Below are 18192 nucleotides of genomic sequence, written 5' to 3' on the forward strand. Positions count from 1 at the left end.
GAATCTTGAATTTCACCTCGATAGACTTCATAGCCACACAGTGGCCAGAGACCTTTGAATATGAGGAGTTCAAGTTTAGCATATTCATTACATTTTTGCTATTCTTCTACTTCTTTTTACTACTTCTTAAGCGGTTTTTGAGTTGGGAAATGTTCTTTACATTAAATAAATTTAATTCAACTTAAAATTACAAATTTAATTGTCATGCTATTTTATTTTTTGTCAATGCTTTTGTGGGTTTTATAGAGTCGTTTTTTTTTGTTCACCAGATGACAATAGTATAAATATTTAGAAGGACAAAAGAAAACATGTTCCTTTACTATTGTTTGAATGGTATGAACCAGAATAAAAGAACATATTGTGACAGAAGCAAAAGATGGGGAACATGCTCACTATGGAGATCATAAAAGCATGGAGAGAAAATGTGTGAAGGATCCTCGATTTGTTTAGTATCACTGGGCTATCATGAGGCTGTGGGCGTGCCCTTAAATGGACTTCTCATTATTCAGGACAACTTGATGTCATAGTTAAGAGCCTGAATTCTGAAACCAGATTTCCTAGGGTCTGAATCTTAGCTGTTCTGAGTGAAGCCTATTTGAATCCCAACTGTGTGGCTATGTGCGAGTCACATAATCACTCTCCATCTCGGTTTCCTCAACTGCAAAACTGAAGTGATAATGACAGGACTACTGTGAGACTTAATAGGTTAATAATTTGATGCTCAGCAACGGCCTGGTACACAGGCAGTGCTCAGTAAGATTTAGCATCCTGATTAGCTAGCTCAAAGACTCAAGATGAAGGGCAGAGGTGGGGATGTATAGGTAAACTCAGAAATCTACGACACATTAGTCATCCAAAAAAATGAGAGATTAGTTGTTTTGGATCTTGAAAGTTACAAGTAGTACCTTCTACTATGGAAAATTCTTAGGAAACACATGTCATGCTTTGCTGTAGTGGGCTGACAAGTATTTCTGAGTCTGTGACAAAGCCGATGTTGATTTACCTGTCAGTTTTGTGGGTGGGTTAGATGCAGGTCATCCGAAAGAAGAATATTTAAACCTAAAATCTATAAACCACTACTTACACAGGTGATTCTATGGAGGCGTGAAGTTGAGAGACAGCTGAGGCTGGTCTGGAAAAGGCAGAATGAACACTGTTTGATCTCATCAATCGTAGGAGAGCATATGGCAGCCACAACAGAGAGTGTCCCCGCAGCAAGGCAATGACATAAAGCTGCTGGCCATAAGAGCGATGGCAGCAAGACGGCACTGGCAAAGGTGAGGAGAGCCTTATCTGTGTGGCAGCTTGTCACGATTCCAGTCACAGCCGATCATGCAAACATCGATAAAATTCATTCACAGTAAAGACGGTGGCTAATACAACTCAAAAAGGAGTCTGTCAAAGGTTCAACTCATTTAAGCCACCGTTTCTGAAGACAAGTGAGAAAACATTGCCGTTTCATTTGCCTTCCAAGTATATATTCCTTTACTGGGTGTTTGGAAGACAGGGTATGGGTAAAATGTGTCGTGTGTGTGTGCGTGTGCATGTGCATGTGTGTGTGTGCGCGCGCGCACGTGTGTGTGTGTGTGTAAAGCGGGAGTGTGGCAGGAGAGAGGAACAACAGAGTTAAATAAAGTTTTCACTTAACAAGCTGCACTGTTCATCATTCTAAACCTTAACTCATTCTTTACAGGCTGAGCATAATCACTCCCTTAAGGAGAAGTTGGCTGAAGAAGGGGCAGTATGTAGTCTAACCCAACATGGAGCACATTGAAGCTCTTTATGCATGGACTACGATACTCAGACAGTAATGGAACAGATAGTGTGGTGGTGTGGAGTTATAAAGAGGTACATGGTAGGCAATTAAGTGTGGTGGAAAGAGAATTGACCTTGGATTACGACTGGACTTTGTTCAAATCCGAATTCTGCCATTTACTAGTTGTGTGCTCTAGGACAAGTTAACCTTTCTGAGACTCCATTCCTTCAATGGAAAATGGAAATAATGCCTAATTCACTGGATGATTGTGACAACTAAATGGCATCATACTTATTAAATGCTTAGTGGAGCGTTTGTGTCAACATGTGCAAGACATCATTTGACACTTTATAATATTTGCTTCTTGAGTCTCAATGTCAGTTTATTCTCATGATTTCTCTATAGTATATTTAAATATTAGGACAGAGACCAAGAAAAGCCTTCCATTATTAGTTAGTGCAAAGAACGTAAGCAGTATGGGACAAGACCCAGATAGTCCAGGCAGTCTTCTTAAAAACTGTGGAAACGACTCAGAGGGTATATATTACAGAACATTCTTTATAGATCAAGAAATTACTTCCTGCCTGAACAGAAAGGTTCTGGGAGGATTTGTGCATTGATATTACTTACTCTAGGCTCTTCGAGACATGGGTAGCTTACAGTATGCTTTACTCCTAGAAGCCAAGGGAAGTAAATTTTAAGAACATTTTTTTTTTGCTTATGCAGTACTGTGCCAAGAACCATAAAATAGCTCTTATTAATTTCTTCTAATTATTTATTGAACACTGTGTATGTACTTCATTATTTTATATCAGAACTATGGCTTTAATAAGCAACAAAATATATCATAAGCCTATAGGTGCAAATAGAGTAAACATCTAAAGACTAACTGAAAGTTTAAATTACAGAAATACCTTTTTGTGGTTGCATAGTACTAAGTCATTTGCCTGACATTTTGTATAACTTTCCCTGGCTTTACGGAAGTAAATTCACTAAAAGGATTCAAAGAGAGTTGTTCCTTGGAGCCCAGAGGCAAAACCAATGTGGTTGCATCCAGACACAAGAACAAAGAAATCTCCAAGGCAAACACTGGAAATGGTTAAGTCCTTTGCTATTCTTCCATTATTTAATATGATATTGCTTCAAGTACAGGGCCAATGCCCCCACAGGAGTTCAGTAACTACTAATTTATGAAGGTAAAGAGAAAGAAAGTCAAAAAAAAAAAAAAAAAGTCTAAGAAAAAGACTTCCCTTAACAGTAGACTGTGTTGTCACTATTGCTTCATGGGCAGTGGCATACTGGTTATTTAAATCAAATATGCAGATAATAATGCCTCGATTAAAACATCCTCTTTTACCATAAACCCTGTCAGCCTTTATCGTAGGGTTAGTTACTTGTTTTTGTTTCCCCTTGGGATAAGCTACATTCACTCCGATGCTCTCTATGTTAGGAAACTGATGTAATGCTTGTTGAAATTGTCAAGAACTAAATATCTTCCTCTAGACTTCATATTTTATTAAATTAAACTGCAAGGGTAAAAGGGTGAAAGAAGGAAATTTAAAATTTTAGCTACATAGATCTTAACGAGTACTCTAATGAATTTATTTAATGATCAGATTTAATGTAAAACTTGTCATGATCATGGGTGTACTTACCAGATTAAAATTAGAACGTCTATTACCACTGAGAGAAATAGTTCCCAGAATTCTTTCTCAGGAGACAGAAATAAGCATCAGAGTAGTTCTCTCATTTTTAAGTCTACATGTTCAGCAGGTGGCTTAAAGTGGGCCTACTTCCAGTTTCTTATTTCCTGGGGCTCAGCTGATGGTGGCTTTGTCCCCAGGAGTCTGGCTTATTTTCCTACAGTGAATGGCTAGAGTAATCGAAGCATTGATCTTGAGATGGTACTAGAGGGCCAGTGCTTTGGGCCCTAAGGCTACAAATGAAATGCTAGGAAATCAAAAAGCAATGTGCAACCCCCTGGCCCACTAAGCTTTCCTCTGGAGGACAAACATCATCTGAAGCTGTGTTTTGTTCTGAAAGATGTTCATTCAGAGGTAAGTAGCTCCTATACCTCTGTTAGGAAGCTAAGTGAAATGCCTAAATATTTGGGGCAAAGATCAACTGACCATTCTTTACATGGGTTCTTCTTATGCTCCTTTATTTTTATCACAATTACAGTTTCATAGAATTATAATTATTTCTAACTGTGTGAGAGATCTTCATGGAGCTTCGCTCACACAGTTGAGCAAATATACCTGCTGGGGTTGTGTGATTTACTCAAGTAGAGTTGCAGCTAGAACTCAAGTCTAGTGAGTCTCATTTTCATGCCCCATTGACTGTACCTCAAAGTGTCCCTCATGAGAAGTATATTAAAAACATTTAAATATACTAGGCACAACAATTTTTAATGAGCCCTAGATGTACGTTTAAAGGCCACACACAGCACATTATAACATTGGATCATAAACGAGGCTTAACTTAAATTAATACATCAGCTGTAGTCAACATTAATCCATCTGCAGAATTTCCGCCATCTTTTAATGAAGGTTGGAATATTGTTTTTCTAAATACATGGTTTGTTGAATGTTGAATATGGCTGTAGGTCCCTTGTTTTAGAGATTCGATGGATACTTGTCTGCGGCTATAAGTAGGTATGTTTTCTGACATTTAAACTGATGCAGGACATTGCAAATTTCCCCAAGTGGAGGGGAGAACAAGCCCTACACCGAGAGAAGAAGAGGGTCCTTTGGCAGAGAGAGTAGAAAGAATTCAACACACACACTAAAGTTAAGAGTCAAAAGGAAAGTTTATTAGAGAAGGAGTAACACTCCACAGACAGAGTGTGGTCTCCTCTCAGAGTCAGAGAGGGACCAAGAGTGTTGTGGAAAGACAGTGAGTAGGGGACAGTGAGAGGGACAGGGTAAAGGCACTGAGAGACACCCTGAGTGTTCAGGAAATTCTGTTTATATGTCATTCGTTAGTTCCTGTGAGTTATAGTTTAAAAGACTTTGTTTACCCATTTCCTTTGAGACGGACACACAATGAGGAAGGGGAATAGCGTATAGCATGAAAAGGTAAGAATTTGTAGATTGAAAGGCCTGCTTTAATCTATGGGTTCCCCATGGTTTTAGCAATAGGGAATGACTCTTGGTGCCTGTTTCCCCTTCACAGGTGTGGGGAATGAGTTGTTTGAAATCCCTTTAGAAAGCTTCCTTTGTTCTGAGGGTGTCCTCTTGGCCTGGCTGCAGGTAGATCAGCACATTGCAGTCTCTGGATGTAGTTTGATTAACATTTTTAATTCTTGCCTCCTCCCTACGTTAAAACCTCTGACTTCTGTATAGCATCATTTTTGAAATCGTGAGTCAGATTAGACTGCACTGGATGCCAATACTCGTTACTAAAAACTATTGGAACCCGCAACACAAAAGGAGAAATAGTGCTAAATGTGGGTACTTTGTTTAGAATCTACACTGTCATTTTATCTTTCAATAATTATTCAGCTAGGAGCTACAGCTGTCATTCCCTCAGCGGTTAGTTGTTTCTGCCATCTTGTTCAATAACTCTTTCCTGCATGGGAGCTTCAGAAGTGCCCTCTGCTTAGCCATTAGAGGTCATGACAGAATCCAATTCTCAAAGCACTGCCAAGAAACCAGAAAGTAACCGCCAGCTGCCAACCAACATACCTGTACCCCAATCCTGTGAACCATTCCCTGTACCACTCTGCTTGTGGTGTGCCCAGAACCTGCCACACAATCATCGTCTACTTTTTTCTTTCCAAGTCTTTATTTCTACCACCCAGCAACCTGCACTCAAAACTTTGGGCTATATGGGCAGTAATTGCTGTTCTGGCATTCACTGGTCTCATCGTTGTCCTTCTCTGGGAAGTCTCCTTCGGCTAGTCCACTTCGGATCTTGGCAGCTGCTGACCCCTGGTGGAGCACCTTTGCTTGTTAACAAAGGAGCAACATATTCAACCCATTTTGCCGGAGTTCCATCTTATACCTTAATGTATTTTGAATAATTTTTTCTAGTTGGCAATTCCTAAATGAAGTACCTAATCATTTCTCCCTAGCCAAGTTGGGAGAGGTGGGCAGTCTTTTAGAAGACCTCATTACATGGCTGTATTGTTTGAAAGCAAATTCTAGCATACTCATATATTGCTTCGCTATTCAGACTGTTTACTAAAAACCTGTGGCTCACATTTATTCCTTTTCTCTGTCAGTTTTTTTTTTTCTTTTAATGACCATTAAGCCTTTGAGATATGTTTTCAACATGGCGTCAAGTTATTTTCTTTTTCTTCTAATAACTTTGATTAATCTCTACTAGTGACTGTTGTATAAACACATTCATCCCAATTACTTCAATACTATTATGATTATTGCATTTATAATAAAATTTGTTTTATTAAATGATGTTTTGAATGAGTAGAGTTAGTTACAACATTGTGGAGCCACAGTTTCAAGTACAGAACAGAAATCTTTGGAAAGGGACCATGAGAATCATGGAAGGTCTTACTCTGTTTGCAAGCTAACAAGTTAACCCGTCACAGCATCAAGGATGCTGCAGGAGACATGAGACAAGTGGGTCAGAGATAAAGGCTTTAGCATTCCTGGGAAGCCACAGTATTTGCCTGAACCTCAATTCCCACAGAGCAACTGGAAGGGGGCCAGATGGCACCTGAATATGTAGTGAGTTGTTTTATAGGAGAGGAACCCTGAGATCAGGAAGTCTGGGTTGTGGACATGGTGATGGATAGCAAACATGTCTGCCATTTGTCCCAGACAGAAATACCATATCTATTTTCCAAGGCTCTTTGCTATACAAACATGCTTGAGAAGGTAATTCAGAACAGAGGGAACCAGTGACTCTGCTCCCAAGACATACAGAAATGTAAGAGACCTATAGGGACATTTTTTTCCCCAAATACTGATGCTTGTGTCTATACTGAATGGCTTCTGATGAGTTTTCCTGTGAGTATGCCACTGCACTGGCTACTTGGATTAGTATGACTAATAGAGGTTGCAAGCAAAACTATTCAATATGTCTCACTCAGCATTTAAGCTAGGTTATTATTAATAGGTCTTCAAGCAGCAATCAATGAGTAAAGGCTGTCTCCCTTTGTCAAAGGCTCCAATCAGAAAAATCATCAGTCACAGAGATTTGTAGCTCAAAAAGCCCCGAAGGTACTAGCATTTCTCTACAAATAGCTCTTCACAATCAGGAGAATCCCCTTTGGAATTTATGGAATAAAGAAGTACGGGCCTATAACATTTGCAACAATGAAAGTACATTGAATTGGCCCCAAAGGCCCATCCTACAGGGTCATATTATTTTCTCTTCCTTACTGTAGTACCTTCTAAAATCTTATTACCTGAACTAAGCATTTCTCCATCTCCCACTGGACTGGGTAAAATGGCGACTCGGGTACACATATTGAAGAGATGTGTAGAAGTTTGAATCCCTCTTTCCTCAGAAGTTCCCCAGCACATTGAAAGGAGTTCGTATGGTCTCAATCTTTCTTGGGGGTGGGGGGAAGGAGGTGGAGAGAGAGAGAGAGAGAGAGAGAGAGAGAGAGAGAGAGAGAGAGAGAGAGAGAGAGAAACTAGAGTTCAATACTAGTAAGCAAAGTGTCTTTATTTCTGTTTTTTAGCAACGGGCTCCTGCTAGGGATTCAAATAACCTAATGTTTTTCTTCCATTCAATGCCCAATACTGGGTAGCAACAAAATCATACTGACACCATTTGTTCAAACCTTGGGAATTCCCTGACTCTATATGTTGGTTTCTAACTATAGATCACAAAGTTCGTACCTTTGGCTACCTCAGATTTGAGACACACAATAACAGCCTTTTTTTTTTTTTTTTTTTTTTTTTTAAGGAGTACATCTTAATTTGGGGCATCTATTGCACTATTATTAAAATAACATCTCTTTTTTACTTATTCAATTTCAACATAAAGGCTGAAAGAGATTTCCAAGGTGGTGGATGGACTGCAAGAAAATACCTAGAATTCTTAAAATCAGTTTTTCATTGTACAGTGGGTCACCATCAGCATTATAAACCCAATCCAAGGCACTCAGTCCCTCATCTATAGTGTCCCATAGGAATTTTACTATCTCTGGGAAATTTCCCTAAGATAACCAAAGCTTCAGAGATCAGAAGTCACTGTAAAACTCTATGACCTTTTTCCATCATCCCTGAATGGATGTAAGATGGTCAGGCTGCGGGAGGAGGCTGAGCTGGGAGGTGGCCCAACTTTTTCCACCTTTCCTTCATGGGAGAGAGCACATCACATTCTAATACTCCAAGAGAACCAGCTAAGGATCTAATAATTTAACTAGTTTCTGATCATAGCATTAGTGAATTTTCCTCATTTCAAGCTCGGAGTAGGTACACATGTCTATAAATGATGTCTGAAAGAAGGTACAACTTTCTGCCTGCTCAGATGAATCTTTGTTCTTTCTAATACATTGGGGAAAACTTTTGCTCAGATCAAGGTGTTGTATGGTCAGCTGTCTTTGAACCTGTTGCTCAGGAGCTGGCTTTCGATCACTTCCTTACTTCCTCCTAACAGATAGTAAAGTGTTAATTAACAGAAAGTAAAATGATGCCCCATTAACCATACAATGTGGTCAACATGTTCACTTTATTGCCATGGGCTTCCCTCAAATTCTGTTAATCAACCTGCAAGGTCATTTTCTTCCCTCTTTCAGAAAGATACGTCTCTGTCAACACCCATCTTTGTTTCCAGCAGGAAAGGTGAGAGTGTATGTGAGTGTTTGTGAGGAAAGGAGCCAATAAGTGAAAAAATGACCCTAAGTAGTCACATAAGGGTACAGAAATCTTGTGACTTTTTAGCACAACCAATTCATTTCTCCCCTCCCTCCTTTTTTATTTTTTTATTTTTGGTCGATAGTTCTTTAAACTTCTCATAGAATAAACCATCCACTTGCTTCTGGTTTAGATATTAGGCCTGGAAATAATTTATTTTCTTGATATAAAAGAAAGTCATCACTGGACAAAATAGGGTCGTTAACAAATACTCTGTAATACCTCTGGCCATTCTAGCTTGAGTCTTAATTTTTTCATTTTTTTATTTTATTTTATGCATGACTATTAAAGCTTGTTCATTCATGCTCCAGCTTAAAGTTGAAACGCTACATATTAGATGATTATTATGAAAGGTACTATTTTCTTTATCATAAAATTAGGTGTTTCAGAACTTCAGTGATGTTTCATACCACTTACTACTGATAAAGAATTTTTTTAAGTTAAGCTTCCTTAGCTGCATGATCCAGTCTGTAAGCATTTCAGACAGGAAAGTGTCCTCCATTCTTTTCATTCCTCTGGAGAAGAACCATTGGTGAGATAAGATACATGAAAGTGGGATCGATCGCCTTTTCCTTCTTCTAACATAAAAAAAAAATATATACTTGCTATTTATGATAACCAGCTCTCAGGTTTTTAGAGCATTTAATCACTGATTAACTTACCTGAATAGAAAATAAAACCATCTCTAGAGGTATTAGTCAATGAAAGAGATGGGAGGTTTTCAAGTATTTCGGGGAGGTGGAGGGACGTACTCAGCTTGGGGGAAAAAAATCATTTACCAGAACCTTGGAATAGCCTGTGATAGAGACCAGGATAAAGACTTGAATCATTTATATGCCAGTCTTTTAACTCAAAAGAGTGATTTTCTATCTTTTATGAAGTGTAATAAATAATGCGTCAGAGGAAACAAATGTTTTAGGCAACTCCAAGTCTTCTTCTGACCTTGAGTGATGTTCTATCAGGAAGGATAAATGTTTGTTAGGGCCAAACACCTATTGATTTTAGTGGGACTGCTGAGTTGCTGACAATTTATATAGCATGGCTATTTGATCTCATGTTCTATTAAAAACAAACTAGAAAACCTTTATATTCTCAAATGATATTTCTTATTGTAAAGTTTCTCCCCAGAATTCCTATGTGCCCATAGAGTCTTGAGTAAAAAGAGGCCAGGAAATGTGCTTATGTAATGCAAGGAAATAACTGAACTAGTGTCCTCTGTGACCTCAAGGTGAACTGTATTCTTCCCTTGCCTGCAAAATGTGTTATGTGAGAAAATGCTAGACAATAACTATAATAGACCTATGCTCCACCCCCCTTTTCTAGCAAGTTAGTCAATTTTTGCTTTCACTATGAAAAGCTCATAAAGAACCCAAAACATTGGTTCTAACTTATAAAACAAAGGGCAAAAGCATTGAAGATATACACCTAAAACTAAATGAACCAATTAGGAGTTTTCAGAAATTAAGACACACTCTGCCAATCCCTAATTAATTTTTTCTCAGCAGCCATTTACTATTATACACATTTATCTGCATGAAAATCTTCAATCCAATGGGAGAAATATTTAAGATAAAGTAAAAAAATAAAGAAAATGCCTAAACTGAATAAATAAAAACATTGACTAAAGTATTTTCATGGATTTGAATAAATATTTACAAAAGCAGTATGCTGGAAATTTTTAGCAATACAAACACAAATAATGCTATAATGTCTATAATATAATTATCGAGAAAGAGAAATAAGTTGTAAACAATAAAATATAAGGTATGAAGTGATCAGTATAATAGGAGAGATGTAGAGCTAACATGAGTTGAAAGGGAAAAGAAATTATTTTTGGCTGGGCAAAAATGAAGGCTTTCTGGCTGTGATTATGTTTGAACCGGGCTAAAGAATAAGTAAGATATGGTAAGCAGAGACAAAATGAAAAAGCATTCAAAAATGCAAGAGAAAACCAGCAACGTAAGTGAGACATTCCCTGAGAATGGTAAATAGGGGTCATCTGGAATTCCACATAAAGAAGACCCAGAGAACTTATGCTTGGCAATGTGTGTTGAACCCACATTTTGAATAGCTTTAAATGACAACTTACGAACCTTTGATTTTATTCCATGGGCCATAAAGAGGTAGTCAAGATAACTGCAGCCAAGGGAGAGACATTACCTGAGCTATATTTTACTATGAATCTCATCCTTGGGAATACGATAAAGATAGTAGCACTTGTGAGGATAATTTTATAATAGTTTAAGCCTATGTGACTAAGAGAGTATAGTACTATAATTAGAAATAAAGTTCATGGCACGGGGAATCAACTTTGGGGAAAGCACTATGTATATATAAATATTTAATTTGAAGTAAGATATCCCAGTGGAAATGATCTAGCAAAATTCAGGAAAGAGATAAAACCAATAATCATAAATAGAGAGGGATTAGTGTAGAGCTATTGATTGAACTTTTGTGATTAATGAGATGCAGATTGATAAGAATGCAGAAGAAGAGGGTTAAGAATGACCTAAAATCTTGGGAATAGACTGAGAAAAGGGAGATAGGTATGAAGACAAAACAGGTATTCTGTGTGATAGAAATAAAACTATTTGGAGCATTGCTAAAACAGATATAGAACAAGGTTTCAAAATAGAGAGTATGAACAGCAATGACAAATGTTCCATGGAGTTAAGATTGAGGGCAGAAATGGACATTGACTATAGGGAATTCATCATTGGTGATTTTTAAGACAAGAGTTTAAAATATTGGTGAGAATAGAAGTTAGATTTCAAAAAAGGATTGAGAAAACATAGGAGAAAACATTACAAAACATAAGGTTAGGCAAAGTTCTTCTAGATACAATATCATAAATACTTGTGGATTTAAAATGACTAAATTAGACTTTACCAAAATTAAAAATATCAGCTCTCCAAAAAGTCACTGTTACAGGAATAAAAAGATAAGCCACAGACTGGTAGAAATATCTGTAAATCATATGTCTAATAAAGGAGTTATATCTAAAATATTTAAAGAAATTTCCAAACTCCACAATAAGAAAGCAAGCAACCCAATAAAAAATGAACAAATCTTGAGAATTTTCTTCACTAAAAAAGATATACAGGTAGAAAATAAGCAATGAATTAGCTTGGCATTATCACTCACTAGCAAATTAAAACCATAATAAAATGCCACTATACACTGAATAGAACGACTAAAATTTTTGAAAGTCTGACTATATCAACTGTTGGAGAAAATGTAAAGGAACTTGAACTCTTATACACTGCCAGTGGGAATACAAATGCCATCACTTTGAAAATAATTTGAAAGATATCTAAAGATTAAACATTTACCTATCATAAGATCAAATTATTCTAACCCTAGGTATTTACCCAAGATAATTTAATGCATATGTCCATTCAAAAGCCTATACACAAATAGATAGTATTTGTGTGTTTGTAATTTTTAAGAATTGCACACAACCCAATAGTCTATCAATATATTAATGAATAAACAAATTATGTTATATTCATACAATGGAACACTATATAGCAATACAAAGCATGAGCTATTGGTATATGCTACAAGCTGGATGAATCTGAAAAAGTATACTGAGTGAAAGAGGGAAGAAAAAAAGTATATACTGTATAATTTTATTTTATTTAATAAAATGATAGAACATGCGAACTAACCCAAAATGGTAGAAAGAACAATGGTTGCCTGGTGATGAGAGTAGGGAGGGGTCAAGTGGGAAGGGATGGAAAGCAAGAGGGGCATGAGGCGATCTGGTGGATAATGAATATAATTATGAACTTGATTTTTGGTATATACAAATATAAAAAACTTAGCAAATTTTGCTCTTTAAATATGTTCAGTTTATTATATGTCAATTTTATCTCAATAAAGCTGTTAAAATATATAGGCAAAAAGAGGAAATTGAAAAAAAACCCTTGTAAATGTGAAAGGGACAGAATTTAAGGGCTTAACTATGAATAGTAGGAGGGATATCTCCACCTGTACTGTTTTTAATACAGGCAAGAAAGGATATTTTAATTAATATAAAACAGTTTTTCTGAGATCATCTGGGGAAAGTTATTTTATGTGAATAAAATTGGAATGAGTGGAGCAAATTTTATACAAACCATATGTATAAACATATGTAAGAATGCTATAGTAAAATTTTAGTTGAAAGTAAATTACAGTGTGATAGCCTCATCGGTCACCCCAAACTCTACATTGCTGATCAAGCAATTATTTAATTCTTCTAATGGATGATCACTTAATGATTTTACTCAGGACATCCAACAGGGTGTGCTAAATTTAAGATGCTTCATTATGTTTAAGTTGCAATGGACTGACTCTAGATAATTACTTGTCTTCTTTAAGCCAAGCTAAGGTAAATAGTAATCAGGGATATTAGAATGGGCAGAAGAAAAACTTGACAAAGTATTTTCAGTCCTTCTTAGCCTCTTTCTGTGTGTGTGTGTGTGTGTGTGTGTGTGTGTGTGTGTGTGTTTTATTCATTGAAAGTTGGCTTTCCCTTATGAAAATGGATAGATAGTGAGAAAAGTATATAAAAGAGATTATTGACTTGACTAAGTAAAGGTCAATTTTTATTTGATAAAGAAAACCTAAGTTATATTTTGTAAAAGCTATGATGTTAGTCAGCAAACATTTATTAAGAATTGACTAAGTTTTCTCACATGTACTGAGAATAATGATCACACCTATTCAAATAGGGATATTGTGAAGATTAAATTGCTTAATGTATTTAAAACATTTAGAGCCATGTTGGGGATATAATAAGTACTCAGTAAATGATAACTAATAAGGGTCTATAACATAGTCTAAACTATAGTTTATATAATACAATAATATAATATAATATGATATAATATGACATGTACAGATTGTTTTGTTTGCAATACAAAGGAATGTGTGTGTGAATTAAAATAATAATAATTATACAGATTTAAGGCTGAAGATATATAGGTTGGTAAGGAAGTATTTTTAATGAGGGGCTAATTTAGAGGCTAATAAAGCCTGAATAATGGATATGATTAAATAATTATTCTGAAGGAGAAAAGGGCAAGATGGATGAGGAGATTATGTGAAATGAGGATGGATGTGGACTAATTGGAGACACGAACAGACAATCCAGTAAGAAAAAAGAGAATCTCTATTGGGAAGCAGAGGAGGGCTAATCAAGTATTTAAACAGCTCTCCATGGACAAAGGGGAGTCATTGACATTTTTGAGTAAGAGATCCATGTGATGAAATTAATTATACGAGTATTAATCTAAATACAATATTTAAGCTAAAGAGCAGATATTAGCAATAGGAGTCGAGATGGCATTTAAAAAGGTATGTATTCACCAAAGGAGAAAAACATTCGACTTAAGTGATGGTAGTGAATGAGAGAACAGATGGAGGAAATGGATGAAAAAACATAGTATTAGTAGATCGAGTGAGAAAAGCATTACAAACAGATTTTCACTCTTTCCAATCTATGTTGCAAATTAACCGCAGCACTCTCTTCTTTAAATCAGTTACCAGATCACCATTCTTGTAGAACAAAATCTTTACTGCCTTGATTGAATTAGATTCAGCCTGTGAATCTAAGTTTAATTACTACAACTTGCCTCTAAGAATCCTCCACAGAAAGCACGTGTTGTCATTTTTTCTGCCTTTACACCTTTTGCCACAACCCAAGGTGCCTTTCCCTTCCTCAGCTCTATTGCCATTTTCTTCTGGTTTTCAAAATTAAAGCTAAATGCCAACGTTTAGGTAAAGCCAATAAGCAATGTTTGCTGTTATCTGTATACCATTTATAGAGCTTTACAGTGGACACTGACATAGACTGTGTACTATCTTATCATATCTACAAGTCTGGATGTGCCTGGAAGCAGAAATTGGTATAATCTTGGTATCATTGCACACATCTATCATCACGTTTGCATATACAAGATGCTCAGTAAACATTTGTTGAATGAATGAATGCAAGCTACGTCATTTATTGGCATACCTTTATTGTTGCAATGCTCTGAGGACTCTCTCTGTCTGAGAGAGGGAAATTCAGGGTTGTTCCTAGAGTAGGAGAGATGAGGACCCCTGGTTCACTGAAGAAAGAGCAACGAAGTGGAGAAACCTGGAGGCGCACACAGGCTTCACAATTCCTAAGACTATCCCTGGGCTCTTGCACCAGAAGTGGAGCCTGAAATCTGTAGTTTAAATAAGTCTGGTGATAAGGGACCTGATGTTATGTCCATGTAAGCTCATCCCTTTTAGTGAACGGATGTCACTATCAAATGACATCAGTTTAATAACTTTTTATATTAAGGTACAACTTACATTCGGAGCACTTTATTTTCTGAAATCCTATGGATATGTTTGCAGTGTTATCTACCTACAATAGGAAAAAAAATGAGGCTCATGGTATACTCTAAAGAAATGGGTTAATGATGTCAAAGCAAGAAAATAAATAATGCCAGTATGGTATCTGGGCAGTTTTTAACTTTTTCTTCCATCTCAATATATTTTTCAATGACACCGAAAAGCAGCTATTATTCATATTCCCATTATTCTATAAAATAATACTGACAGAGACTAGGAATCAGAAAAGTTATGCAAATTGTCCAGGGTCACATAGTGGATGACGGTGTCGCTACATATCTATCTATGTATTTATGTAACTATGTATGAATGTACGTATGTATGTATGTATGTATGTATGTATGTATCTATCTATCTATCTATCATCTATCTATCTATCTGGATATATAGTGCCATCTTAGATAATGGAAGAAAAAAACTTTTGAGGGTCAAGGACCCTCAAACAAATGTTTAAATGTTTGAATGCCCTTTGTTCAAATGTTTTTCTTCATGTCAATTATTGTAATTTTCTCCATCTCAAGTTTTCTTATATGAATAGTAAAATTTACTGTAGAGAATCATGAAGACAAAGTGATATTACACATGTGGGTACCCACACTGCAAGGTGTTTCCCAGAATAGACACTAAATAAATGCTAGTTTCCTCTTATTCCACACCCCTCCCCTTTGTGAAAATACATTTGTTTATGCATACAACATAAACAGTACATACACACAACTATACTGCCGTGTTAATGATACAGGTGTTGCCTCTTGCTTATATGAGAGAAGAGCGGGCATAAAGAACATCAACATGTAAATTTGATAAGCCTTCACTTAAATGTGGCTGTGCCTATTACTAATGCCAGTCAGCTGCAGCACCCAGGATTTCACAAGAAGGCTCTTGCAATGTGTACAAAGGTATCAGGTGATGAAAGCTGGTGGGCTTGGGGGGATTCCTCAAACACATGATTCATCAAAGGGGAGCGTTCTGTGATCTAAAATACTGAGATAATTTCAACATGTTAGTACAGGACCATTCTAATTTTTTTTCAATTTCCTATTTCCAGTAGTAAAATAGTCCTACAGTGGCTCATAGAGAAACCAATCTTGTATTTCAGAGATTCTATTTCTCCTGGACAGAGGGAGACTCAGTAAGTGTGAGTGCATCCATTGAACATTAAAATATAAGAACGTGTTGTGATTTACTTTGAATTTTAGCTAAAGGAAATTAGAAATTAGATCCAACAGATAATTAAAATTCCTATTAACATAGCCACGGAAGCCACTACATATATTGGTACATAATAAAGACTTTGGGATGGTTGAAACAAAAACACATACATTTTTTAAACCAAGTTTATCAGAAAATATATACACAGATAGCCTTTAAAGTGCTCATACTTAGAAAAATTCTACATTTATTCTGACGCTACCACCCATGTAAAGTAGTTTAGAATCTCCTCTTTGGAAATGGATACCAGAACAATGTACAAAGTAAAACCACATTCATGTCCATATCTTAATTATTATGTCTATTTTTTTACCAAGAATATTAGTTTTCAGTTGGAACGTGAATAACCATGAATACATATTTGTATAATAACTACGAAAAAATGTCATGTTGTTCAACTTTCCTGAAGGGGTCCGGTTGATTTGCTTTTGTTTATAGTAGGATCCATTATTTGACCTCAACTTATTTATCTATATAAAAATACTTTAAACATAAACCAGCTTTCAGCTCGACTTGGTTTGCTTATTTATTGAAACAAATTAGAGGAGCATGAACTTTCATACTAAAGCTATTTTGATGGGAAGTCAAGTTCTACCAGAATTCTAAAATAAGCAAAGCATATATTTAAACACATTGAAAATTTCCATTTTATATTACTTTTTAAACTCTCTCTGTCCTGGGCCACACCGGCAATAAGTTTTTTCCTCATTCTTTTCCAACATACTTGCTTTTAAGTTTCTTACTTAGGTAATTTTCCAAAAGACTAGAATTTCTCCCCAAAGAAAAATAATTTGCCAGTGTTTCAAAGAAGTTAGCTACAACTTTTAAAGACAATTCCAAGAGCATAATTCTATGAATGTTTATGCAATGGGGCTTATAACTGGAATAAATGAAGGACCTCCCAAAGTGACTGTTTTGGTTGGATAATTTGAGAGGGCGAGACTGTGTTTTACTTATATGTAATCAACAGGAGGCATTGCAAGGAACATTCAGTTTTATGGGAGATGGGAGTACCATTTCTGGACCATAAGGAAGAGTGCTGATGCAGCCTCACACAACAAGGAAGAGAGTCTGTATACAGAATCACTGCCTTCTAGGGATATATAAGGAATCAAGTCAAAGGAGGAGCACAAAGAAACTTGAGACACTCGTTTCTTGCCAATCACCCACAGCCTGCTCACAAAACTTCACCATGTCTTGCCTCAACTCCTGCTCTGGAAACTACAGCTTGGGAGTCCTCAGAAATCCCTGTTATATTCCTCTCACCTCTTCCTTTGCCCCCTGCTCTACAAATGTGAGCCGTGGAGATGTCCTTTGCTTGCCCAGCAGCTTTCAAGACCATACCTGGCTCATGGACAATTGCCAAGAGACCTGCGGTGAACTGATCAGCTGCCAGCCACCCAACTGTGAGCCCAGCAACTATGAAACTTCTTGCTGCTCTTCCACAGTTTACTGTGGGCCGAGACCCTGCCCAGGAACCAGTTTTCTTCCTGCTGCTTCTTACATCTCGAGTTCCTGCCTCCCAGGATCCTATGTGTCCAGCAGCTGTCGACCCCAGAGACTCTTCACTTATGGTTGCCGCCCCGTGCGTTGGATTCCCTGTGGCTCTCAATCGCTTAGTGTTGTGCTCAGCAGCCTCAGGCCTCTGCGTCCTCTTTTCAGTGGATGCCGACCTCTGACCCATGTGTTCAGCCCTTGTCGTCCATCTTGCTTTGCATTGGGAGGCCAGTAGTTTCCTTGTTCCAGCTGCTAATCGCGCTGAGGATCCAGGACAAAAATTCCACATTTAAGGGCTTTTACTTCTTTCCTGGTAGTGACTGCGTCTTCCTGTTTTCATTGTACCTGATCGAATGCAAGCTGCTCCTTTCACATTTTTCTTTTTTTCATCTCTTCTTGACATGAAATTATTTGGTTTACAATGCCATTTATTGTCATTTGGGTGTGGAAAGAATTTATTTGGTTTGTGTTGTAATAAATAAGAGTAAGCCATAATTATGAATCTGATTCTTCAGTTTGTCT

General features: G+C 36.8%; 1 protein-coding gene across 1 annotated transcript; it reads left to right on the forward strand.

Moving 5' to 3' along the window:
* The first annotated feature begins 17365 nt into the window (after window positions 1–17365).
* LOC107519529 (keratin-associated protein 26-1) lies at window positions 17366–17905 on the forward strand. Its single transcript, XM_016162325.2, has one exon. It carries the CDS (start codon window positions 17366–17368, stop codon window positions 17903–17905), a length of 540 nt encoding a protein of 179 aa, XP_016017811.2.
* The last annotated feature ends 287 nt before the right edge of the window (window positions 17906–18192 follow it).

The sequence above is a fragment of the Rousettus aegyptiacus genome, unplaced genomic scaffold, assembly GCF_014176215.1.
Source record: "Rousettus aegyptiacus isolate mRouAeg1 unplaced genomic scaffold, mRouAeg1.p scaffold_m13_p_4, whole genome shotgun sequence".
Classification (NCBI taxonomy): Eukaryota; Metazoa; Chordata; class Mammalia; order Chiroptera; family Pteropodidae; genus Rousettus; species Rousettus aegyptiacus.